The sequence below is a fragment of the Ceratotherium simum genome, chromosome 17, assembly GCF_057802395.1.
Source record: "Ceratotherium simum simum isolate JZ-2026a chromosome 17, ASM5780239v1, whole genome shotgun sequence".
In the NCBI taxonomy this organism is placed as follows: Eukaryota; Metazoa; Chordata; class Mammalia; order Perissodactyla; family Rhinocerotidae; genus Ceratotherium; species Ceratotherium simum.
Genome location: NC_141916.1, coordinates 33,924,850 through 33,952,247, shown reverse-complemented (window position 1 = coordinate 33,952,247; position 27,398 = coordinate 33,924,850). Strand labels below are relative to the sequence as shown.

At 35.0% G+C, this 27,398-nt stretch overlaps 1 protein-coding gene across 5 annotated transcripts in view; it reads left to right on the top strand.

Moving 5' to 3' along the window:
* CCDC91 (coiled-coil domain containing 91) overlaps positions 1-27,398 on the top strand; it is a 361,285-nt gene that overhangs the window by 301,284 nt on the left and 32,603 nt on the right. For all 5 annotated transcript variants that reach the window (XM_087442627.1, XM_087442629.1, XM_087442625.1 and 2 more), the window contains one exon: positions 1,056-1,169. In XM_087442627.1, the coding sequence (XP_087298753.1) occupies positions 1,056-1,169 (114 nt within the window). The remainder of the gene's footprint in view (positions 1-1,055; positions 1,170-27,398) is intronic.

Below are 27,398 nucleotides of genomic sequence, written 5' to 3'. Positions count from 1 at the left end.
AGCCCCATCCTCTTTATACCCAAGTGTGTGAGTGTGTGTGTGTATTGTTTTGTGTTCATATTTTTCTGTATTTTCAAATTTTCCACAGTAAATGTATTCAGCATAGGAAATTCTTAATATTATTTCATATTTTCTGGGTTATATATACCTATCTAAAATTAATTGGGAAAAACTAAACAAAAACGTATGTAAACTACAAGGTGAAGTGTCCTTAAGAATAGCGGAATGAAGAAAATACTCTTGAGAAATTTTAAGACATTTTCTGATTGATTGCCTGTCCAAAAAAAAGAATGGTACTTATATAGATAAATGGAAGTTAAAGAAGTTTGTTTTGTGGCATTCATCCAATCCATGAAATGCTATTCTGGCAGAAAATATTCCTAATTTTTGAGAAGTGTTACGTTGCTTTTTCAGAATTTTAATCTTCTTTCTCCTTATCTGAAATTCTGAAATCTCTTAGGTACCTATTACTATTTCAGTAAAATGAGAAGTACCACTTTTCTCCCTAGATTTCTCATTTCAAATATTAGCACACAGGGTGGAATTTTTACCTCTTATTCATGGTGTCCAGCTCTCAACATCTTAACCTGGCAGGAGGACCAAACTAGCTGTAAATCTTACCACCCAGACCACACTTGATTATTGTAAGATGGGAAAATTAAACGTGAATAAAACAGCTAAAGCATTAGGGTGTTCTTGGAAGAATAAACACAACTTGGAAGTCTTATGTGGATAGTGCAAAGTACAGGAAGGCAATCAATCATGTAAACATCAAATGAAAGGTTGGTAAGGAAGCCATTGGAGTCTGTCAGGCGCTCCCTGCAATAAATGGCTTATTCCACTTCTTTTCCCTCTCACTCAGTTTAGAAAAGTGAATTCTTTGGAATCTCTAACAGATCCCAAAAGATTTTGTCGGTTCTTATTCCTGTGTAAAGATACACTTTGAACAGGATGAGCTCAACCCATTGAAGAGAATTTTTAGTTTATATAAAATGGACACAAATATGTCATAGTGCATGCCTCCCTGACTCTTTTTTCCCCCCTCCCACAAACAGGAAACTGTTAAGGCAGCAATAATAGAAGAACAGAAGAGAAGTGAAAAGGCTGTAGAAGAGGCAGTGCAAAGAACAAGAGATGAATTGATAGAGTATGTAAAAGAACAGAAAAGGGTAAGTTATCTCCTGAAGAGTTTTAATTTGTGCTTCCATAAACTGAAACATTGGCTTCCATATAATACCATGAAGTTTAAAAATATTTAAAGTCTCCATTGTCATCTAATTTAGGAGTCTCCATCTAAGAATATTTTTCTGGTTAATTATATATTCTAATAGTTATGTCTGTAAACATAAATCCCATCTGTCAACAAAAAAGCAACACTGAATAATTTCTTGCTAGATTCTTAGAAATGACTTATAGCATTTCCAATTTAACTTTATGCTTATGAAAAAAGTATAGTAGATAGTTCTAGATTTTTAGGTTTTTTGCCATAAGTTTGTTAATTTCTTGTACTATGTGTTGAAATTTGCATGCACCCTTTAGGCCTTCTGACTGTGTTAACACCACTGTGGTTCTAACAGACTTCATTACAGTTAGCAAATTAAAGCTCTTCTGCCATAGTTACATTTCAGAAACATAATTCAGAATATGCTTGTCAGAATTCAGATGGCATATTGAAGCTTTACAAAATAAATGTCATTTCAGTATGATGTGGTTTTATGAATGTGTGAGTCTGAGCAGGGGCCAAAAATAACGGGTCAAACTTAATTTGTAGTCTTTTCAACAAATCTTTAGTCTTCTTAAATAACATCCAAAATGAGGAACACTTAAGGTGAGATGTTTAATGTAATCTCTGTAATAAACGTATTATAAATTATATAATAAATTTTCTCACACAATATTTTATGTCTTCTTTATATGTTTATTATAAAATGTTATCTGAGTAATATATTAAGGTTATATAATACATAATAGTAGGTATGAATATACAATATAAACATATTACATAACATTTATCATGTATATAACATAAAAAATTGAAACATAAAACATAGTGCATATGAGGAAATTGGACACATAATATCTAAACTTAATTGGTGATCAAAATGGCAAAATAAATAGAAAATGTAAGATGATCCTTCAGTTGGCCGTTACATAAAAGGCTAGGAGTGTAGTGAAGCTCCTGACACCACTTCAGTCCCACACTGTTAATTTGAAGTCAAATTTGGTATGAGACAAAGAAAATTCTCACTCCTCAATAGCTACCGTTAGGTTTCAACAAAGGAGAGTTTGTCAGCAGAGTAAAAAATTGCTAGGTAGGCTTTCTAGATAAATTAGCCATTCACAGAAGCATTTTGTGTGGGATTAAATCTTTGTGCATGTTGTTTCAAGGTGGTGTTTTTGTGTGTGTGTGTGGTAAGGAAGATTAGCCCTGAGCTAACATCTGTTGCCAATCCTACTCTTTTTGCTGAGGAAGATTGGCCCTAGGCTAACATCCATGCCCATCTTCCTCTACTTTATATGTGGGACGCCTGCCACAGCATGGCTTGATAAGTGCATAGGAGCATACGTCCTTGCCTGGGATCTGAACCCCTGAACCCTGGGCTGCCGAAGCGGAGCCCACAAACTTAACCACTATGCCACCAGGCCATTGCCTCAAGATGTTTTTAAAAGCAGTTTCACCTAAATTCCTGATAGGTACCTAACCTTCTGAAGAGAAAATTCTGAGCCAAAAATAGTGAATTGACTTTTCAGGAAGTGATATATTCTCAGAAAACTCCTATTTCCATGTCATATCCTCAAAGATTTTAAGTAATCTGGTTCGAAAGTCATCATTCAGCAAAGGAATTATAGATACTTTCCGCATACATACAGGAATTGCAATAGTGAAGGAACATAGATTTGAAATAAATTGAAGATGTCTTGGGGGCCGGCCCCGTGGCTTAGAGGTTAAGTGTGCGTGCTCCACTACTGGCGGCCCGGGTTCGGATCCCGGGCGCGCATCGACGCACTGCTTCTCTGGCCATGCTCAGGCCGCGTCCCACATACAGCAACTAGACGGATGTGCAATTATGACATACAGCTATCTACTGGGGGCTTTGGGGGAAAAAAAAGGAGGAGGATTGGCAATAGATGTTAGCTCAGAGCCGGTCTTCCTCACCAAAAAGAGGAGGATTAGCATGGATGTTAGCTCAGGGCTGATCTTCCTCACACACACACAAAAAAAGATATCTTGTGGGTGTATCCTTTTTTATCACGTTTTCTTAATAACATATCACCAATCCTTATTTGAGCTCTAAATCTGGACAAGAGATTATATAACAAAGCAAACCCATTCATAAGATTATTTTAGATTAATGTTTCTTTGATGAAAATGGAAGATTTTTCTTAAAAGAATTTAAAACTCGTGTAACTTTTGTATCAAAAGGAGTCATGTGGCTGCCATAGAAATGTTTAAAATGAGAGCAAGAAATGCCTTTATAGGAGTTATCTGGTCCCTGTGTGGGGTAAATTAAGAGAACTGACAATGAACTCTGCCTTTTAATCTGTGTGTTCTTGAAAATCATATTAAAGGATTAGTATTCATTTGTATTAGGTAAACTAGTTCTCACAGGTAGAAATGTTCGCTAAACAACAACAACAAAATAATGACATTAGGTTGTATTTGTACCAAAGTTTCACTTCTCTATGCCTGTTCCTTTGTATGTCAAGGAGAATAAATTTAATGCCTACCTTACAGAATTGTTATGAGTTAATACATGTAATTAAATAGAATGACTAGAGTAAGGACTCAATAAATATGTGCTATTATTATTATCATTTTCACTATATTATTTATAAAAAACCCAGAAATTCCTTGTAGCATTATTTTTTACTAATTAAAAATGTGCTTTTCAGATTAATGTTTGGCATTCTATTTCCTCTGAAGTTTACAGTGTGATTCTAAAAGTTTATTTCATTCTTGTTACTAGATTCACAGAAGATTAAAACTGACTCAGTATATTAGTAGAAAGTTTATTACTTCCACTTTGGGATTTGGGAGTTTTTTTAATAATACATATTGTGGAATACTTTTAATATTTGAATGTTTCAATCTCTCCAAACAGAAAAGCCATAAAAAAGGAAAGTGAATAAAATGTCTCAAATGAAAGCACCAACTAATTACCAGACCTCTTTTTTATATAACTTTTTAAAAATTAAGATTCTCTATACACTACTTCTTTCCAAAAATCGATTTCAGTGTTTCAAGTTAATTTTTATCAATATCTTTGGGCTTGGAAAATTTTCACAAAAAATAAGACATCTCATAGCTTATAAAATAATATTTAGAAGAAACAAAAGTTTTTTTAGCAAATTCACGATCTTCTTGTCTCTTTCCAAAAGACTAAATTAGGGCAGCTCATCTCTACCTCTTCCTTTGTAAGATGAATTTCTGTTTGCATCAGAGAAGAACACTTTTCCAGAACAAAAATTTTCCTTTCTCCTCTCCAGCTTTTTTTAACTAGAGAGTCAACTTGAGATTTTCAACATTAGACACCTCAAAAGCCCTATAGACCTTGGTTCCAACTGGGCTTGCATTCCAGTCTGTGAAGTAATCTTCCCCTCTTGAAGTTTTCAAAAATCTTTGAAGGGAGAAGTCTAATGTTGTGTTAGTTCCTGTCTTTATATGTCTTTTGTCCTAAACTATCTTTCCTTTGACATCATCTTACCCTTAACAAATTCACTAAAAGACTGAAATGAAAACTCTTTTTCCCTGTGTCTTTATCTTCAGTCTTTTACTTTTAAAACACAGAATGAAAAATTCAAATGCTTAACTTTTCAAATAACTTACAACTTATGCTATAAATTAAAATGCAGTGGAATCACAAATCACCACAGAGGATAACATTGCTTTTTCTGTGTATCTGCAATCAACAAGTTTCTAATCAGTTATCTAATCTTCTTGAGTATTAGAATTATACTCAGAATTAGAATTAGGATTATACTAGAATTAAAACTAGAATTAAACTGAAAAAATGTTTTACTTTTAAATGGTATTTACCAGGGTTTTTTTGCATCAAATCATTAGAGATATCACTCAACTTTATAAGTACTCCCTATTCATCTGGTCTAAACATCTTAGGACAAAGGGGCTTCCTATACATGTGCTAATAAGTGAATTATAATTTACACTGAAACTGCATCCTAAATTATTTACTAAATTGGATACATAGTACTTATACTGGTAGTCTGAGTCAGAATAATAACCAAAAATTAGTATTTAATCAAAATATCCAAACAAGGAGAGCTTTTTAGATGATCAACCAGAAAAATAATTCAGATTAATGATGGATGTGTTTCAGTGATAAAAATGCCTTTCTGATATGTATCCTAGACGATAGTTTTTAAAAAATACTCCTCTGTAAAATCTATCTTGTTAAGTCCAGAAAAAAAATTATTATATTAAATTTACAAATTTAGTATGGAATTAAAAAGCTAATGTTTTGCAGCCTCAGCTCTCATAAATTTTCCGTATTAGTTGATAGAAATTGTCTAATTTTTAAATGAATCTAGAAATCTCCACTATAATTTATACAATAGAGAAGAAAAGGTAAACAGGAAAACCTGAAAGAATAAAAAACTTATCTAATTTGTCTGAGAATCACCTAGGTACCTGCAAGTGTAGTGGTTTGCATTGGAAGGCCGTACTATATTTCATTAAAATTTAAATTTTGGTTTCGAACTCTCTTGAGTCATTGTAAATTCTAGATAAAGAATTGCAAACTGTAGCCCATGGGTCAAATCAGGCTCGCTGCCTGTTTTTGTAAATTAAGTTTTGTTGAAACACATAGCCACATCCATTCATTTAGGAACTGTTCTTTTACTGGTTTCATGCTGCAACAGCAGATTTGAGTAGTTGCGAGAGAACATCAGGCCCATATAACGTACAGTATTTACCATCTGACCCTTTACAGAAGGAAGTTTGTCAACCCGTGTTCTAGGCCATCAAAATCATCTTGTGGGGAAAATCTCTTCCTGTCAGCCCTTTAAAATATTTGTTCTTTCATTATGCCTCATTGTAACTAAACAATTGAAATTCCTTAGGTGCTATTCTGGAAAAGATTTCCCTCTTGCTATTAATTGCCAGATAAGGTATTATAATATTTTAGATCTGGTCACCAGTGCCATAAACTTTATTTTAGACTAAAGGAGATTGTAGAAAAATGAGATGGGAAGGACCACATCCCTTGACACTTCCCTTGGGAGGAAGAATTTGTGGTTTATAATGACCTATGGCCCTTGGATTAGAATGAAGTGTTCCAACCCATCCCACAAGTTAAGACTGTTACACATGAGCTTGCTGTGAGGGAGGAAGTGTGAATAACATTCAGCAAGCAACTACTCACAGCCAAGCAGTGATTCCTAAAAAATAAAATCTCGTCCAAATGTAATAAAAGATTATTTTTTTTTCCTCTTAAGAACCAGAATTATGGCCTGTGTTTTCTAAATCACCTCCAGGAAAATAATCTTCACTTCAGAGGATCCTTTTAATTTAGATCTTTAGAGAAGAATAAGGAGCAATTACCTTTACTTGAAAGTTTTTGTGGTCAAGGCATTGTCAGAATTTCTTAATTATAAAAAGATTCAGTTAATCCAGTTTTGCTGTAATATTCTTGAGTGTTTGCATCTTAAACTATTTATTAAAAGACAATACTTGGCCAACATGAACTATTTTTAGTTTCTGATCAGTTCTACGGTTACTTGAATTAAACATGATTTTAAGACGAGTGATTAATATCCTATGGTGCCTTACTTTTCTCCTCTTCGTAATATGGAAGTTGGACTAGCTAATCTCTAATGTCTCTTAGAGTTCTAAAATCTATTAAGACTATGAGTAACATTTTCCTTGACAACTGATGAATCTCTCCGGGGGTTGTTAATTCTTGGTATAAATCAGTTGCCTCACAGCAGTTATTTTATTTATTATTTATAGATTAGTGTAGAGAAATGGCACTTTTCTGGCATTCTGCAGCCTCCTCTCCCATTCTCATCTGAATTAATTGGCCTTGCTCCTACTCACCTGGGGCAGGCTAGTCTATAGTTGTCTATGCAAGAAGCAGCTCAGTAGCAATTCAGCATCTGCCCTTGTAACTTTTGATTAGGGTCTCATATTAGAAAATGCTTTTATCTGACGGAGGTATATCAAAATGAATAATACACCCTCACATTCAATTGTTATCTCTGCTGTCAGTTGTATCTCATTTTTTGATGCCAAAGAGAATTTAACCTATGCCACACAACCTGTATTTTAATTCAAACCATCAAAAATTTACCTTCCAAATTTGTAAAATTTCACCCATTTCAAGTGGTGCAACAGCAAATAAATGGAAAGATATTTGGATTTAGAAATAGCCAATACAAATCATTTTGCCAAATGGTGTTTCACTAGGTCATAAATTTATCCTTCTCTCTAAAGAATAGAAAATTAGATAGGTTTTGTAGTTTTTAAAAGTTTATATAGGTGTGATCTAAAAAATTAACTATTTTTCTATCTTACATTCTTCTTTGAAAGCTTATTTAATACAATATGCTTTAAAATAAAATTTATTGCTATCCTCCACTTTATATTTTAACAATCTTCTTGATCCTCTTTCTTGTTTTGCTGGACTCACTTGCATAAGAATAATTTTGAAAGAACTTACTGGCATGTGCACTTTGGTGAGGCAAATCTGTTGATTATTTCTACTTCAACAGTGGGGTAATTGAGAAGATATTGTCAACGTGGCTTAATGCTTGGATTAAATCTCATTTTTCCTGTTTCAGGGAGTACAACATACGTTCCAACTTAAAAATTTATGCATGTGCACATAAGAACTAGTTTGGTACAGCAATTAATGTACTCTTTTTTTTTTTTTTTTTTTTTAAAGATTTTATTTATTCAGTTTTTTCCCCCCAAAGCCCCAGTAGATAGCTGCACGTCACAGGTTCACATCCTTCCAGTTGCTGTACGCGGGACTCGGCCCCGCGCTGGACGGAGAAGTGGCGCCTCGGGGCGCCCCCGGGATCCGAACCCGGGCCGTCAGCATCAGAGCGCGCGCACCCAACCGCCAAGCCACGGAGCCGGCCCTAATGTACTCTTCCTTAACTGTTTTTTGGGATAGCATTTTTGTTTAAAGAAAACAAAATTTCTAAATCAAAGTATAATAAGTGTAAATACTTTTGTTGAGGTCCTTTGGTATCTAAAAATATTTATCTCTGTTTTTGTGTAATACTTAAAATGTTCATGTAAATAATTACTCAGTTACTTCTTGAATTATTACAGTGACAATTAGCTTTATTCTTCAGTGAAAGGTTTTAACTTTTTCTTAAGTATTCAGATTACTTTTCTCCGTTAGTGCGCTATACTAAAGTTCTTAAAATTAGATGGTGATAGGAGTTGATTTAAATCAAAGACAAATCAACAAAGTCAAAGTGTCAATTTTGAGTCATAGGCCATGGCAGTTAGGAATTGATAGACCTGAGGGGTATACTGTCACTGAAGGCCTGTGGTTAGGTATAGCTCCTTGAGATGGGCCAAACCAAGTGAAGTTTTTAGTCATAATAGCTGAATATCTCATATAAATAGTGAGCTGGTCAAGAAGAAAAACCAGAGGTCAGACCTAGAGGAAGCGATATCTGTCAAAGGCCCCAAAATTGAAATAATGATGACAACAATGATGATGAAAGCTAATACTTATGTAGCATTCACCGTGCTCCAGGCACTAGTGTAAGGATATTATTATTTAAGAGTGTATGTGTGTATGTGTGTATATATTCATTACTGACAATAATATTATTAGCCACCAAATCACAAAGCGAGAAAGTGACAATCTGGCTCTGGAGTCTGAGCTCTTAACCATTAGGAAAACCACTTCTGTGGATAAGATGCAGCAATAAAGAATAGGGACAAAAGTCTGTGAATAGGTCAGAAATAAAAGTTTCAGGTTAAAAGCCAAGAGGAGCAAGAGGATAGCAGAGACCAAGGTGTATGTTTTGTTAGCTGTGTGGCACTGTGTAGTGTCTACCAGATCAAAGCAGCTGTGGAGGACCAGGAACACCATATCTTTAAAAAGCTAAAAGTCTTGTTTTAGAAGGAAAGTATAAGAGTATATTACTTTAAGTAATTGTGTAAGGTCAAAAAATAATGCCCTGAAGCAATAGTAGGCACCATAACACATGGCTGTGCTTTGAATAAAGATCAAAAGCATTATGCTGACAATAGTTGACAATAGAATTCCAAAAGATCACTTAAGACTGTGGTGGTCAGGGTGGGTTTTTTTATTTGAGTCAAATGGAAACTAAAGTGTGGACTAGGCTATATAGTTAAAAGAGGGTGGACAATAGTTTGTGAGAAACCGAAGGATTTTGTCTCTTCTAGAAATAAGCAAATTAATTTATAAAGATTTTTATTTAAAAAGTCTATTTTTAGGTTCTTGGTATGCAAGACTAGAATGTCTTGCAATTCTAGAATGTCTTGGTTTGTGAAGCTCAGATTGCAATTCTAGAATGTCTTAGTTTTGGTTGCAATTCTAGAATGTCTTGGTTTATGAAGCTAGGATTATTGGGGGCAGTAGAAATGGAGAGATTTATTTTTTTTAGTTTACATTGATTTACCATTCTGCCAACCTTAGAAGTTAAAAAGCATATATATATATGGACCTTCATTTATTCATGAACTATTTATTAATGGCCCACAATTGCCTTCACTGTGCTGCTCCAGCCACAGCTATTAAACTGTTTAGAAAGAAATGAAGAATGAAATGGTCTTCCAAATTGCCAGCTCCTTAATCTATCCATATACCTACACAGCATGCATCTATGTATGCCCTTCCCTGTTCCATCCTAGGCTATGTACTGAGAAGCTTCAGTATAAATGTGTTTTCCATTCTATAAAGAAGTGTTGAGCATCTTTAATAGTCAGAGCACTGTGCTCAGGACACAAGGGTAAATGAGATAACCAAGAAAGAGCTCACACCCTAGGATCCATAATAACGATATATATTTGTTTAGCAACTAAAATTAATAAAGATTTTTATGTTTGACTCTTACAATCACCTGCATGATGATTATTCTGATTTTACAAACCAGAAAATCAAAGATGATAGAAATATTGCCTTTTCCAAGGTTACATCTAAGAAATAGCATAGCTGAGACTTGAGTTTTCCTATTCTTGATCCTGTGCTCTTTCCTCTATATTACACCAACTGGCCTTGTCAACTTCATGTATGCTAGCAGTTTCATTGTACTATCTAGGATGAAGCCAAAATCTGAAGATGGTTATCAAAGTCCACAGTAGTTAGAACCGGTAGAGGTACAACCCTAAGCTGTTGGTACAACCAACAGCTAAGAGAACTAGAAGGGCATGAGATACTTGATGGTACAGAAAAGGACTCATCACAAAAACAGAAGCCCGCGTGTTACACTACTTCTTCTCTTATCGTGCTTTAACAGTGGAACTGTGCCCAGCTTTGAGTTCCATATTTAGGAAAAGATGTTGATATTTTCATGGTAATCAGAGTTTTCAGAGTGAACTATTAAGGATATAACCTAGGAGAAGTGTTTGAAAGATCTGAGCTTGTTCAACTAAAGAAAAAGTTACTGTGGAAATTCAGCAATATAGAATCCCAGAAAACATTATCTTAATATGACCTTAACACTAAAAGAATACCTAGAAATGTTCAACTTAAGTGGAATCTAAGTTGTTTTAGTGAAATGTTCTGTGTCAGAAAAAAATACAAAACAATAACCACTTATTGAATGCCACATATGTCCAAGATAATATGGTGCTGCTTTATTTATATAGTTTCACTTAACCCTCAAAACTATCCTAAAATAGTATCTGCACTTTACAAACAAGGAAAATCCAGAGTTAGTGATATTAGATAACTGCCCAAGATCAGTAAAAGAGAGTCAAGATTTTAACTTAGTTCTGTCTGACTGCAAACCATATAGGGAGATTCCTCAGTAACTCTTCAAGTCTGGTTGGATACTTACTTTACACATTGTTTTTCACATAGTATTTTAGGATTTTCAGTTTCTCCACTAACAGTCTTTTAATATACCTTTATACTTTTGCAGGCTCCATCTAGATAAATTAGATAAATTCTCCATCCACATAAATTAGGAAGAAAAATAGAAAGACGTGGAAAGCATGCATACACACACACCTCACTTGGGAAATAGCTTGAAATTATGTATAACATACAGTTTATAATTTTTAAATAGATCTTTCACCTACTGTGAACTTTTGAGTGTCCTAACAAAACCTATTGGTTTAGATACTTCAAATATTATTTCATTCCTGCAAGGTTTAAAGCTTTTGATTTACATAAAAAATAGACCTGGTGTTTTTCTAATTGTCATGACCATATTAGATGGTGGTGAAAAAGTTTTTACATAAAGTTTCTATAAAATGCACAACATAAATCAGGCTGCGAAGTTAAAACCACCACAAGCTTATGTGGTAGCAGTGATAAATGAACAATAGTTTTGTTTTGTTTTTTAAACCCAGGCTAGCTCTATTATTCTAGGTAATATTATCTGTACCTTTTGTCCAATCCAGCCCATTAACACCAGTGTTTAAAACTGAAACCCTTAGCCTATTCTCTTTAGTTTTCGTAAAAGTCCTCTTAGGGGCTGACCCGGTGGCATAGTGGTTGAGTTCTCACGCTCTCCTTCAGTGGCCCAGGGTTCGTGGGTTCAGATCCCGGGCACAGACCTACACACCGCTCATCAAGCCATGCTGTGGCGGCATCCCACATATAAAATAGAGGAAGATTGGCATAGGTGTTAGCTCAAGGACACTTCCTCAAGCAAAAAGAGGAAGACTGGCAAGAGATGTTAGCTCAGGGCCAATCTTCCTCACCAAAAAAAAAAAAAAAAAGAGTCCTCATAGGTATATCCTTGGAATTAATGCACATTTCTACTGACATATAGGCTAATGCCAAACTCTCTTAAAATTATACTTCCTCTAGATATTAGAAAAACAAAAGAAAACTAACACGTCAGAGTTCTTTCAGTCCTTTAAAATATATTCAAATATGCAAGTCACTATTACAAACAAGTTTTTATGTAGCAGATTAAGAAAACTGAGTCATGATCCCAACATATTCTGTTTGAAAACCATTCATTTTGTTAGATTTGGAAGCTATATTGGCTTGGAGAATATTTTTTTTTAATTTAATTTTATTCTGTTTTAGAATGTAGCTAAGTGATATCACCCTAGTATTTACTCCATTCTGACACTTCTCTTTAATGGCTCTTAATTCTTAATTCTGTCTTGCTAGGTAGAGAGAAGAAATTATTGTCATTTATAAGAAAGATACAATGATCGACCAATAACAGTTCAGTCTTTGTGCTATAGGAATTTCTTTGCATCTGTAAGAGTTTCTTGTAAAACTTTTAGGAATGTGACAACTTTCTCTTGTGTACTTTAAACAATTGGACTATAAGATTATAGGCTCACTCCATAATAGTTTTAATATTCTTTTAAACTATCCTGAATATTTATGAATATCTGTTGCTTCCCATTCTTTGATTTATATTGCAAATATATAAATAGTTGAGACAAGTTATTTTTCATGTGCTGCTTTTTAAATGAAACTCCTGAAATGACTATTTTCTTATTTCCTTCCACAATCAAAATCTCTAACTTTCAGTAGAAATGAGATGATATTATTACTAAAAGACACTTGGTATTTTTAAAATTTAATCTATTTGATTTATTGTATAGTTGTTTTCCATCATATGTATCTCCTCAGCAATCAATTCTTTCCTTTGAAAAACTAGCAAAAATAACAATTTGGTTTGTAACTAATAGTGCCTTGGAAACAGCATGAAAAAATCATTTTCTAAGAGATGCAGTATTTTTCTTCTCATATGAAAACAGAGAAAACGTCCTTGACATTCTGTTCGGTGCTGATTCATGTGCACTGACGTGACCTCTCTGTGCTCCTGTCTTGCTCTGGAAGCTTTGTGCTCACTCTTTAAAGGGAGGCCAATTATTTAATATATGTGAACTCCAGTCTGTAATAGAGAGGAAAAAGATATGTCATTTATTGTCATCACATTATTTTTGAGTGAAATCCATTAGATTATGGGTGAATCACATGCCTGACTTAGTCTTTGACTAAATTGTCAGACTATTTTTGTTATTTTTTTAAACAAGGAATACTAAATGGATAATCAAGACAGTAGTTTTACTAGCACTTCTTTTTCTTCTCTGGGATTGATGTACCAATGTACATCTCTTCTTGTTCTTTCTCTTTTTAAAGATACTGTTATCCTATATTTTTTTCCTAGTAATTTTTCTTTCCTTCCCCTTGTCATTGATTGGTTCAGTTGAGATTCCATGCAGGAGACTCCATAATCCTCAGTTTTTATGCATAAAGCTCCAACAGTCACATCTGTTTACCCTGTAAGAACTAATTTTTATCATTGCATCTCTTTATCAGAGAATTTGAGACTAAGCTAATACTAAGATTCTATAAATATTAGACAGGTTGTTGGTCTATTTGGAAACTATATATTTTTTAAATTCATATTGAATTCCTGATTTTATGCAACAGATGTTGACTCTGATTGGTTTAGCAGAAAATGAGTTTATTTATTAAGAGGTTATATGGATGGGAGAAACAGGCTTTGAAGTTCAGCTTCCAGAAACAAAGCCCCAAACTGTGACCTGGAACTGGCCTAATGAGGAAATTCCATTGCTGCTGCTTCCCCACCAAGCACCAAAGAAAACTATAGTTGCTTCCACTTCCCTACTTATGCCACTTGTGAATTGCTAACTCCATCTCACAACCTCTGCCGCCCCAGAAAGCCAAAGTTTCTGCCGTCACCCTCACCAGCAAAGAAGGTCCCACGTGGAGTTTCACTCTTGAAATTGCTCATTTTTTATTGAAGTCTCATGGGGTACGCCTGAGTGGTAGAACTTTGGTCACATGCCTGTATACTGGGTACAAAAGAAGCTAAGAAAACACTCTTTGTGCATTCTACCTTGCAGTGACAGAACTTATAAGCGTGGACTATCCCCTGATACGTTAAGGGTTTTCAACAAGTGCCAAAACAAGCAAACATGACAAACATACACCACCATACATTATTTGGCTACTCGTCATTGATATATACCCTTTGCTAATACTTAAAGCTAACCTTCCATACTTAAACGTGATAACAGTAAATCAACTAAAATAACAACAAAATACTTCAGCTCTCCCTTATAAAAACAAAATGTGCTCACAAAGGGAATGGCCTGAGGTCTCATGTGGCATCCAATCACAAGGCGAGTATTGCTGAGATTGTGAGTGATCTGATCATGTGACTTCTGCTATCAGAACTTTCTCAAGTCTCATTCCACATGTGTCACAGTCACTTAATATGGCTTGCTACTGAGCATGCCTGACTTAGTAGTTTGGTGAATCAGCTAACACAAGTTCATTTTGGGCAGATCAGGTTATATTTGTTATTTCACTGTCAAATATACAGACTCTAATAGCACTTAGTAGTAAGCTAAATGCTACTTTTCAAAGGGACAAGAATTTCCTGCCTGATGACTTTGTTCCAAAACCTTGGAGATCTCTGCTGGGACTCCTCTATCAGAACTTGCCACAGGATCCATGCAGCATCCTGATAAACTATTGACAGTTCTAACGCCCATTGAATCTGTTGGTCCCTAAGGCCAGGTAGCTGCACTGTAGCCTGGATTAACTAGGAAATCTCATTTTTTCTCTGGGATCCACTCACAACAGAGGCTTTCAGATTGCTTCATAAATAGGTCAAAGCAGGATTCCCAAAGTGATATATACATCACCTTCAAGAGACCCACCCACACTGTGCCTCTTTCTTAGCAGCAGGAGACATAGAGTGCAGGAAGTTATCTTTAACTTTGTAGAGGCTATCCTGATATGGTCAAGATCACTGGACCCTCAGAAACTTCACTGAGGTGTAGCTCTTTGATTTTCGTGTGATGTATCTCCCACCTACTGTAGTCATATTGGACTCATAGACATGTTTTACATACCTGTTCTTTACAAAGAATCTTGAATACTTATTACTTCCTGCTTTCCAGGTCCTAGAGACATACGTCATCAATGTAGTTGTCCTGTATGATAGTGAGACAGTAATATATTTGTGAAATAAATTGTGGTTCAGAGCGAAGTAATTTATATAATCTAAGATAAAATGGTTTATTGCTCTACCTATAGTAGCTATTATAGATGTTCTCTGTCTATTGGGATAGAGGGAAAAAAGCATTTGCCTGACTAATAGTGTGTACCTGGTGCTAAGCGCTCTAGTAAAGAGTATACATCTGCAATGGCAGCTGCATTTGAAATCACTTTCTGATTAAACCTCTAGTAATCTACTCTCCTTCTCCAGTGCCAGCTACATACTCAATGTGTGTTTATGGCCGTACTGGGCTGGATATGAGGCAGATTCAGGTTGAAATTCCGTTCATCATTTGATTCCCAGAAGCATCCTTTCTGACCACTAGTCCACAGTGGTATTCTAGGTCCCCAGTTTTAGTGTTAGTTCATAGTTATACAACATAGCTACCCAAAAGACCTGGTGTTTCCTTTTCTCCAGGGCAATTACCTTGATGAGGAAGACAAGGCCGATAGTTTACAGTTTGTTACACCTATGATGTTGTTGCAGTATATGTTTTCAAGGACTTGTATTCTCCTTCACTCAAAAACCTCTAGACCTGTGAACTGACTTAAGAATAGAAATTGGAAAAGACATTACAAATTTTTGTTGCAGTGGCTTTGGTCAGGTCTCTCTTCATTAAACCTATGTATCTTATAATTTTGTTAAGTGGGAATCTTTTGGATGCTTATCTGTTTGATCCATACGGATCACCTGATCAAGTAGCCAAAGCCAATGGTCACTGCAGGTCAAAGCATTCTGATTACAACTCAACCCTCCTAGCAGTAACAGTCACCATTTCCTCCTGCCTCTTGCATTTAAGTGCTTCTACCTGAGGTCTGCCATCTTAGCATCCCATTATCTACATTAAAAGCAGCATTACACATTAGCACTCCTGGCCTATAGAAGATAGACAATGCTGTTCACTGATGCTGGCTTTTCCCTCCCAGGAAACAAAGTTAGAGAGTACCTCTTGGCTGTGATTCTTGCCTTGAACTGAGAATTTAGGATTGTGAGCATTTTATTATCTTTTATAAAGCTGTGCTGTGGAATTAGAAGCAATTAATTTTGTCTTCAAATTCTTCATACTCTTCATATTGTTGTTCCGTGTTAGTAGCCACTGGGTCACCCAAAGTCTTGCCTTCACTGGTTACTTTATTTCAAGTGCCTGTAGTTAATAATTTGTTACTTTGCTACTGCAGGCTATAGGCTGCCAGATTTTACATTTTTTAAAGAAAACCAGCTAGATTTTTAGAGGCATCAGCCCTTACAAAGCCAGAAAACTAATATAGATCTTTCTGATTTTCTTGAGGTTGTATTGCCTTTAACCACTTCTAGTAGCCATTTAGTATCAACCAAGATTCTTCTTTTAAGCAACAGAAGCTACCACTGGCTAGTTAAGCAGCAGAAAAGTTTATTAAGAGGAAATTGAGTAGTTGACCAAATTGTTGAGACTGGAGAACCAGAGTCAAGGTTAAGCTTCCAGAAAGAATACCAAAAACTATACCACAATAATTGCTTAAAGATAAGTCCTCCTTCACTGCAACATTCCCATCAAGCACCATGAGAACCCGTTTCTTAATTCAACCATTGCAATGCCCAACAGTTGAATGCTTCTCATCCTTGTGAGCAAAATGAATGCTGTACAGAGCCTCCTTCCTCTAAGTGTTCACTTCTGATTCAAAGTCTTTCACAGTTCGCGGATTAGTGGAGCTTCGGGAGTAGAACAGGCTAGATAACTGAGTTTTCTGGGTTTTACCTAGGAGAGTCATACCTCATCAGGCTAGAAAGTCATCAAACATAGGAAGGGTATCAAAAATCAGAGAACATTACAAGGGCCACTACATACTTTGGGATTTTTTTCCATGTTGCTGTAGTTACTATAGAAATAGTTTTCCAGCTTTTTAGTCTCTTTGCTAATTCTAAAATTAATCCTCTGAAGTCAAACTAGGTGGGTTTCATTCTTACTAAAACAGGGCTTTAGCAATCGCTAGATTCATCCAACATCTTATAGAAGGTTTTCCACTTGGCCACCGCAATTTCATTCTTTTTCAAATAATCGGAGGTTTCTATAGTTATGCCTAAATTATGTGACACTGTTTAGAGGATATGCAATATTTTGGATAGATAAGGTTTTTGTTTCCTTGTACTTATGCTAAAAATAGATAATTTTAGAAGGTACATAGAAATAGATTTTTTTTTTCTAAGTTTTAAAGTTTTAGTGATTAAACTTGTCCTTGAGTTAACCAACAGTTTTCTCCCTGGTTATTCATGGACCTCTTATATACATTGAATATAGCACTTGTGTTCATAGAATGATGGCCACAAAAGTTACTAAAGTAAAAAGAGCTTGATTAACTTGTCTTTCTACTGAATTCACCTGGATTAAATTTTGGTTGTCTCTTGTGTCTTTGGCACCATCTTTGTTCTCTATATTTACTTCACACTCCTATTAGTGAGTCTGTTTCTTCTACCCTCCTCTTCATTTCTTGCTATCAAACCTGCTATCCATGGCCTCGACTGTTTTCTCAACTCTAAGTGTAAAACTAAAGAAAACAATGAGAAACTAGACAACAAAGCACAGTTTATCAAATTAAGTCACATATATTCTAACCCTGAAAAAGGAGAGGCTTTAGTCCTTAACTATGTAATAAATATAAAGGTTTTTTTGTGTCTGTTTTCACTGGTCCTTTTCACATATGTCTTTCTTTGAGATTCTGGTTTATTACAGAAGATTATGACTGCTTAGAACCGGGCTGCCAGTCAGAACTTTATTGTATAGTAAGGTTCAAAGTTAGATCCCTCCAATCCATTTTTGTATTTTCCAGATGATGTTTTCCAATGTAAATGACTTTCTGCACATTTGATTTGGAGTATAATATTTTAGGATAAATCCTATATCCAATATTCAGTGTATATTAGGATTAATTCATTAAATAATCATTCTTCTTGTCAGCATGGTTTTTCATATTTTCATATTTTTTGCATGTATAATATGATTATTACCTTGTACCAGGAACATATTAATCATAGTTTCTTTGCCATTTTACAAGAATTTTAATGTTTTCTTTTTATTCATTTGTGGGGACATTTGGCTTATAAAATAACTTTGTTGCTTAGTTTTTCCTTTATAGAGTGCTTATTCATTTAAGATTTAGTGTGACTATAATATATTCAACACTTTGCTTTTGTCCTCAATATTTATTCCATTTCTGTGGTTCACATTTTCCTTTTCTTATGTATCATGTGTTGAAAATGGAAATATCTTGTCTGAGGTGGAGCTTAGCCACTGGACTAAACAAACATACTCTCCTGCTCTTAGTTGATTTTAGTGGTTAAATTACTAAAAAATGGTGTTAATAAAAAAAGTTTGACATCTATCTTTTTTTATTGTGTACTTTCATAGTTAGTAAAAAATCCCTTCCTTTCACCTCTCCCACCAAAATGCAACTTGTTCACTCATAATTCTTTTATATTTAAGACTCCCACATCAGTTGTCGAGAGATTAGTGAAAGTAGCGTAGACACTCAAGAATCAGTCCTTGAATCTAGTGAAAGAAATGAAGCCACTTGAACAGAGTTTCCAAAACTCAGAGGGGATCTATGATGGGCTATCCAAGGCATGTTCTTCTTGTGTCAATGGCAGAAGTGCAAGAGGGAAAGCCCAAATACATAAACACTACAAGTTTCTGATTGTGTCATTATCTCTGATATCTTGTTGGCCAAAGTAAGTCATATGGCCAAGCCCAAGGTCAAAAGGCAGAGAAGTACATTCCACCCACCATGAAGCCAAGCATGGTGCACAGTCAAATTCAACATCAGTGGAGTGGAAGTCTATTCCTCCCGTGGAGGTGAGGAGAAAGAGTGGATGTATATTTGCCAAAAAATAATTTAATCTACCACACCACCCAGTGTAGGTTAGCTGCCCTCCCTCCTATTAACTTTACTTGATCGTATCACTACACATTTTCTTCTTACACATATCATTATCTGAAACTATATTGCATTATTCATTCAATCAACAGATATCGTCAGACACCTAATATGTGCCAGGCAGTATTCTAAGCACTAGAGATACATTAGTAAATAAAACAGACAAAAATCCACGTTAATGGTCTATCTCCCCACTAAAATATAAGCTTGAGAGAGAAAGGAACTTGTCTATTTTGTTCTCCACTGTATTCTCAGTGTCTAGAATAAGCATAGCACATAGCAGATGTTCAATAAAATTTTGCTTCATTAATAAAGGAACGCCGTTAAACATTTATATAATCTAACCCCATTTGCTCAGATCCCATGCTCGTTAGGCAACCTTCTGATTGTAATTTGTTTACCACTTAGAGAAGTTTTTATAGTCGGTCTTGTGAACTTGAGTTACTTAAGTCTTCTCATGAGAGAAAGATGTATGCTTAGTATTTTGGCAAAACCAGGGTCTGTGCCTGCACAGCTGAAAACGGATCCTTGAATGCAGTAAGCTCACCAAGGTAAAAACCATCCTGGGAAACTTCTTAACAGATAGACACCATTGGATAAGTATACTTTTTTTTTTTTTTTACCACTTTATTTTATTTTATTTTTTTTCTTTTAATTTTTTGTTTATTGCAGTAACATTGGTTTATAGCATTGTAAAAATTTCAGGTGTACATCATTGTACTTCTATTTCTGCATAGATTACATCATGTTCACCACCAAAATACTAATTACAACCCATCACCACACACATGTACCCAATTATCCCTTTCACCCTCCTCCCTCCCCACTTCCCCTCTGGTAACCACCAATCCAATCTCTGTCCCTATGTGTTTGTTTATTGTTGTTATTATCTATTACTTAATGAAGGAAATCATACGGTATTTGACCTTCTCCCTCTGACTTATTTCACTTTGCATCATGCCCTCAATGTCCATCCATGTTGTCACAAATGGCTGGATTTCATCGTTTCTTATGGCTGAGTAGTATACCATTGTGTATATATACCACAGCTTTTTTATCCATTCGTCCCTTGATGGGCACTTAGGTTGCTTCCAAGTCTTGGCTATCGTGAATAAGGCTGCAATGAACACAGGGGTGCATGTACCTTTGCAAATTGGTGTTTTCAAGTTCTTTGGATAAATACCCAACAGTGGAATAGCTGGATCATATGGTAGTTCTATCGTTGATTTTTTGAGGAATCTCCATACTGTTTTCCATAGTGGCTGCACCAGTTTGCACTCCCACCAGCAGTGTATGAGAGTTCCCTTCTCTCCACAACCTCTCCAACACATGTTGTTTCCTGTCTTGTTAATTATAGCCATTCTGACGGGCGTGAGGTGATATCTCATTGTAGTTTTGATTTGCATTTCCCTGATAGTTAGTGATTTTGAACATCTTTTCATGTGTCTGTTGGCCATCTGTATATCTTCTTTGGAGAAATGTCTGTTCAGGTCTTTTGCCCATTTTTTAATTGGGTTGTTAGTTTTTTTGTTGTTGAGATGCATGAGTTCTTTATATATTTTGGAGATTAAGCCCTTATCAGATGTATGGTTTGCAAATATCTTCTCCCAATTGTTAGGTTGTCTTTTCGTTTTGTTGATGGTTTCCTTTGCTGTGCAGAAGCTTTTTAGTTTGATGTAGTCCCATTTGTTTATTTTTTCTATTGTTTCTCTTGCCCGGTCAGACATGGTGCTTGAAAATATGTTGCTAAGACTGATGTCGAAGAGCGTACTGCCTATGTTTTCTTCTAGAACTTTCACAGTTTCAGGTCTTACATTCAAGTCTTTAATCCATTTGGAGTTAATTTTTGTGTATGGTGTAAGGTAAGAGTCTACTTTCATTTTTTTGCATATGGCTATCCAGTTTTCCCAACACCATTTGTTGAAGAGATTTTCTTTTCCCCATTGTATGTTCTTGGCTCCTTTGTCAAAGATTAGCTGTCCATAGATGTGTGGGTTTATTTCTGGGCTTTCGATTCTATTCCATTGATCTGTGTGTCTGTTTTTGTGCCAGTACCATGCTGTTTTGGTTACTATAGCTTTGTAGTATATTTTGAAATCAGGGAGTGTGATACCTCCAGCTTTGTTCTTTTTTCTCAGGATTCCTTTAGCTATTCGGGGTCTTTTGTTGTTCCTCATAAATTTTAGGATTCTTTGTTCTATTTCTGTGAAAAATGTTGTTGGAACTTTGATAGGGATTGCATTGAATCTATAGATGGCTTTAGGAAGTATGGACATCTTAACCATGTTAATTCTTCCAATCCAAGAGCACGGAATATCTTTCCATTTCTTTGTGTCTTCTTCAATTTCTTTCAGAAATGTTTTATAGTTTTCGGTGTACAGATCTTTCACCTCTTTGGTTAAGTTTATTCCTAGGTATTTTATTCTTTTTGTTGCAATTGTAAATGGGATGGTATTCTTAATTTCTCTTTCTGCTACTTCGTTGTTGGATAAGTATACTTTTAATTCCTTTCTAAACAGGTACAGCATTAAAGATAATGCAAAGGGATTTTTACATGGAATATATGACACCCAATGTCTCATGAGGATTCTGCTCATTTTAGATACATTATCTTCTTTGCTTCAAGATTTCTACCAAAAATAGTTTTAATGACAAAATAGTAGGCCTTACTTGTTAGGCTCATATGTAGCAAGAACAAAGGTTATGGTGAAGAGCTGAATTAATTAATAGATACCATTACTAAGTTTTGAGTCATGAAAAGCCATGCTACTCATTTACTTTGGACTTTTAAAGCTCTGTTTCAAGAACTTTGTCTCAGAGTATGTATATACTATATAATCCCAAGCAAAAACTTAACAAAAGATTGTCAGAATAGATCTGTTCCATAGAGATTTGAACTGCATGATCAATAGTCAACACAGGAATGTTCCCAACCCCCTCCTCTGAAGCTGTAGTTGTTTTATTTTTACACTCAACATATCAGTGTCTGATAGTGTATGGTCTGACCAATCTCACATTTCAAATGAAACCAGTCATAGCAATTCTCATATATACCTTAGGTTCTTAAAACTTTTTCATGCGTTAGGCTATGACAAATATTAGATGCCCTTGATATAGTCATTTAAGAGCTACCACTTTTTGCTGAAGAATATACCATTATTTAACTGCAGTGGTTCATAATAAAATATAAGTGATTATGAACCATTTTATAGAATTGGTGATGTAGCACTTTTGAAAAATAAGAAGCAAGGTTTTGTACAATCCTATACTTAGAAAATTTTTTCCAATATTTTTATTGCCAACAGAGTATTGAGTTCTATTGTATAGATTTTACTTATTTCGTTCATTCATTAACAAATGTTTATTGAATATTTGTAAGTATATACTATAAACAAGATAGACATGATACCTACAGCTCCAAGGCTTATAGTCTAATAAGGATATGGGAAAAAATGGAAATTGCCACACCTGTGAGAGTGTTATGAGAGAAGAGGGACATGGAATGGAGACTTAATGAAGTCTTAATGGATCAGAGAACCCTTGCCCACATTATGATGTCTAAGCTAAAACTTCAAGAATTACTTCTCTTTCTCTATATCCAGTACATAGGAAAATCCATCTTTAAAATATATCCAGATTCCAGACCACCTCCATTGCTGTCACCACTGTCCAAGCCACTGGCATCTTTTGCCTGGACTTCTGCAACAGCATCCTAACTGGTATCTTTACATCTGCTCTTGCACTCCAAAGTCTATTCTTAACACAGTAGGCACAGTCCTTTTTTGAAACTTATGTCAGATTATGTCACTTCTCCGCATAAAACTTTGAAATGGCTCCATCTCACTCAGAGGAAAGGTCAGAGTCATACAGTCGCCTATATGTAGACCCTACATGATCTGGCCTCCTTATTCTTCTCTCACCTCCTGAAAACACCAAACATAACAGTAAAGTACTGCAACTTTTTCAGGTTTTGAGTGTCTTATCATACTCAATTCAGTGTTTTCAAAATTTCACTAAACTTAATCTATAGATGAAATTGAAAAATGAGAATCATGATTTATTAAGTACAGTTAACTATACACTGATTCAGATTTGACCTACATATCATTTTAAGGTATCTTTTTCAGCTATGACAGCCATTAAAACCAAGTGTTAAAATAAACTATATCTAGAGCCAAATTGCTGTAGCACAAAGTACTAAACCAAGATTTTCAAATATAATGAAGCATTATTCAATTACATTAATCTCTTTTTTTTAAAAGTACATATTTCATAATATGTATAACATATTAGTAGAAAAATATAATATGTATTTATAAATGAATAAATAAGCATTTCTGTGGGGTACAAAGTTTCTATTTTAGACCAATGGTTTTCTTCACACTTGTGTCTAAGAAAGACACCCATAAAGATTTTTTTAAAAGAGACAGTGTAGTGAAGGGAGCACATTCATATATTTGTTGAGCAAGTTTCACTGTCTTTTTGAAGACTATAACTATTCAATCTGGTCTCCCATTTCTCCTAATTGGAAGACATGTTTGAGAAGGAAAACCAAGATGGAAAGAGATGCAAAATAATTGTCATAATTGATTTGTACCACAGTTATTTCAATACTACATTTAAGGTTATTTTAAAATATGCCTAATTCCTAAGGCCTTTCATATAAGACAGGACAGTCTTCATTTCATTTGTTTTGTTTTATTCTTATAATGTTGACAGGAAAGCTATAAACTTAGAGAATATAGTAGAGAGCCAGTAAGGCTTAAAGCAACTCGGAGTATAGCTAGATTGCTTAGAGAGTAGTCAAGAATGAAATAACTTTTATGGCAACAGTGATAGGCTTCTATTTACTTTTCTACAAAACAGGATGGAGATGAAATTCATGAGTAAATTCATCAATAAGTCAAACATCGTATTTATAAGATACAGAAGTAATATAAAATTAGACCCTCATTTTCAAGGACTTACGGGGTGATGAGTCTATTTATATTTAAAAATTAGTGACTATATAAGGCAGTACATAATCGTTGTAATACATGACTCAGCCTGTCATTACTCTGAGCATTGATAGAAAGGAGCATCAAGAAAGTAGTTTCTTTACTCTCAGGGCCTTAGTCTCTACACTGCACTCAGGTAACCTGGTTCTAGCGAGTGGGGTGCCAAAGGGAGTCTATTGAGTGAGGCTTCTAAGAAAGCTGTTGTTTTTCTGGTTAAAAGGGACAGACTCCTTTGGCAAGTATGTTTTGCCTGTCCTTCCTCTTCTTTCCTATCTGGAGCACAAACTGATGCCTGAAGGTGCAAGAACCATCTTATGATGAAAGGGAAAAAAATATATGCTAAAGATATCCATGTAGGAAAATAGTCTGGTTCCTGGACTGCTTACCAGCTCTGGATTGCTGACCCCCAGAGGCCATAGTACATTAAATAATAAATCCTTGTTTAAGCCATTGTTTGTCAGATTTCTGTTACACACAACCGAATACACTTCTGACTGATAAGAATGGTTGAGATTTGAATAAATAAAAAAGTGAAGGAAAAAAATGAAGCATTAAGTCACAAATGACATCAGCAATATGAGCACGCATTTCAGAATCAGAAATGGATGTTACTTGTCTGAGTCCAGTGTAGAGACTAAGGCCCCTAGAGTGAAGTTTGTATTGACTCAATTACTTTTAAATATATAAATTATCATAATTAGGGAAGTATTTTTAATTATTTTCTTTGTCATCATCTATGAATTATCTGAAAGAACATGGCATTCGTCTTTCCATTTTTCTTAAATGAAGGGAGAATTCCGTAAGTCCATACATTTAAAAGTATTCAGTAGTCCATCAGTCAATTGTAGACTTCTTCAGGCTTTCTCTATTATTTAAAAACCTTACACTGTCATTAAGGGTAAGCCATTACCGTAATTTTGCCTGTCTTTCCAACAAGCTTACACCACAGAAATGCTACGTTCAGACAAGAATTAGTCACCTGATCTGGATGTAGTTTGTTAGCAGAATTATGACAGAAGGCCAGTCTGTATAAAGGATTGACGCTAGCATTAGTTCAACGGAATCATATTTTCGGGAGTATGATATCATCTCATAGTTTCCTGAGCTACAATACAGTAATCTCTGATTTAAACTAAGGAAAAAGAAAATTCTCAAAAGTAATAAAATATATAAGGCAGTGAGTGTGTTAGCTTAATTAATTGTGTTTGATTGAACTGAAAGATGACAATTTTATAAAAGGAGAAAAGCTTAAAATCTTGTAGTTTAATAAAAGTAGCATACAGCTTGTCTCTGGTGAGAAAGAGCTAGCAGAGTTTCACGTAGGGAATAGAAGGAATCGTTGAGATACCTCCTTCTTCTGTTCCCCGTGGGAGTGAAAGAATAGTGGGTGCAGCTGCACACTGAAGAGCACTTACTCTGCTTTCATGCTCGAAATCAGTGTATTCCAAATCTCATGGCATGTTTTGAACGAGGCTATAAATTGCAAAATTAAATTATGGTTTCAAAAGTACCTACTGAAATAAGTGATGACTTTAATTTTTATTATGAATAAGGTTGTTACCATAAGACATGATGCTGAAAATGTCACTTTAGGAATTAAAAAGATCTTTGATTAATAAGTTCTGTTATGTATTCAGTACAGCATAATCCATAATACAATGAAATCTCTTGCAACCGGGATCTGTATACTTCTCACAAAATGTAGAATTGCTAGCTAGTGGGTTGAGAAAAGAGGGTGTACAACCAAGAAAAAAGAATAATCAAAAGACCACCCTGAATCAATTGCTTCCTTACTACCAGGGGATAAAATATTTCCTAGAAAAAGAGATAAATTATATAATCACTAAATATTTCCATGCCTTCTATAAGGTTTGTTTTTTTTCAGGAAAGTTTTGAACCAGTTATTAAACTATATGCTTGGAAATGCTTATGTCATTTAAAAGATTCTTACGCATATATTTCCCTCATCATATGTATAGAGATCATGAAAAAAATGCCCTGTTTGGCCTTCACTGACTTAAGTGAAGTTTAGCAGAAGAATAACTTTTCTATAGCTATAAACTAATCTGTGGAGATCCTTTTGGAGTTGCCATTTCAGTTTTAGAAACCTGCTACAAAATGACAAATGGGTAAAGGTGCTTTAGAACAACCTAAACTATGCGCATTATAATTGGGAAAGCTGCTTCGGTAATCCTGAAAAGAACTGTTACCCATTGTAGTATCTGTTGAGGACTTCTTTCCTCCTTGTTTTTTAACAAATATCTGGTGTTTAGCATAAAATTATTCAGCAAGAACCAGGGAGTCTTTGACCTTCTTAAGTATGTATTTGGTTTTTCTGAATTTCCTTGCTCAAAGAATTGTTACTGTCTGTCTTGGGAATCGTCTAATCTGGGATGTGGGCAAACCAGTGGAGCACTGAATTTTGTATACCAAGTGATGGGAAAGAACATATTTTTCTACTCTGCACCAAAATACTGTTTTACTAACTTCTTCATATTGCAACCCAGCTGACAGAGGCATAATATTCCGTGGCCTTGAAAGAGTTATTCTGGGATGTAAACGCTAAAGTAACTCAGAGAATTGCCATTCTGTCTTCCCACAGTAAAAAATGAAATGGATCAAAGCATCTGTAAAGCAAAAACCAAAGTGATTATTCATTTCTTTACTTGTTTAAGAAACATGCAGTTACACTACTGCTATGCTCCTCTCCTCCACCCCTGATGCCAGTAATTGCACATTCAGATTTACCACACAGAGCCTGACCCGTAGCTATACCCAAAGAGCAACCACATCCAAGACACAGAAGGAAAGCCAAAAATAATAAAAGTCTCTGTATCTGAAAAGATTCTTATTTAAGATCTCAGGTGAGCCTATAGAATTGTGGACTCAGGCAATCAGACATCAATCAGACATTCAGTTTCTTTTCATTTGCCTTGTATTTCTTGAAGTTCTACCAAGAAGTGCTCCAACAGAGAGCAAACAGAGATGACTGCTTAAACAGCACCTTTGCTTCACAGGAAAATTTTCTTTTAGGTAAACAGTCTTCAATTCCTATGTAGATTTCAGTGTGTGTGGATATGTATTAGGGCTAAAACCAAAAGGCAAGTCAATGATTAAACATATTTCTGAAAGAAGAGAGAAGTCACTAAGTCTTATTTGCACTTACTTTAATTAAATATCAATTAGACTAAATAACTTATGCTGATGTGAGATATAGCAACTGTATATCTGTAGAGTTTTTCGGTTACAAGCAATAGAACTGGATCAGGCTAACTTTAGGAAAAGGGATTTTGTTGAAAGGATATTGGAA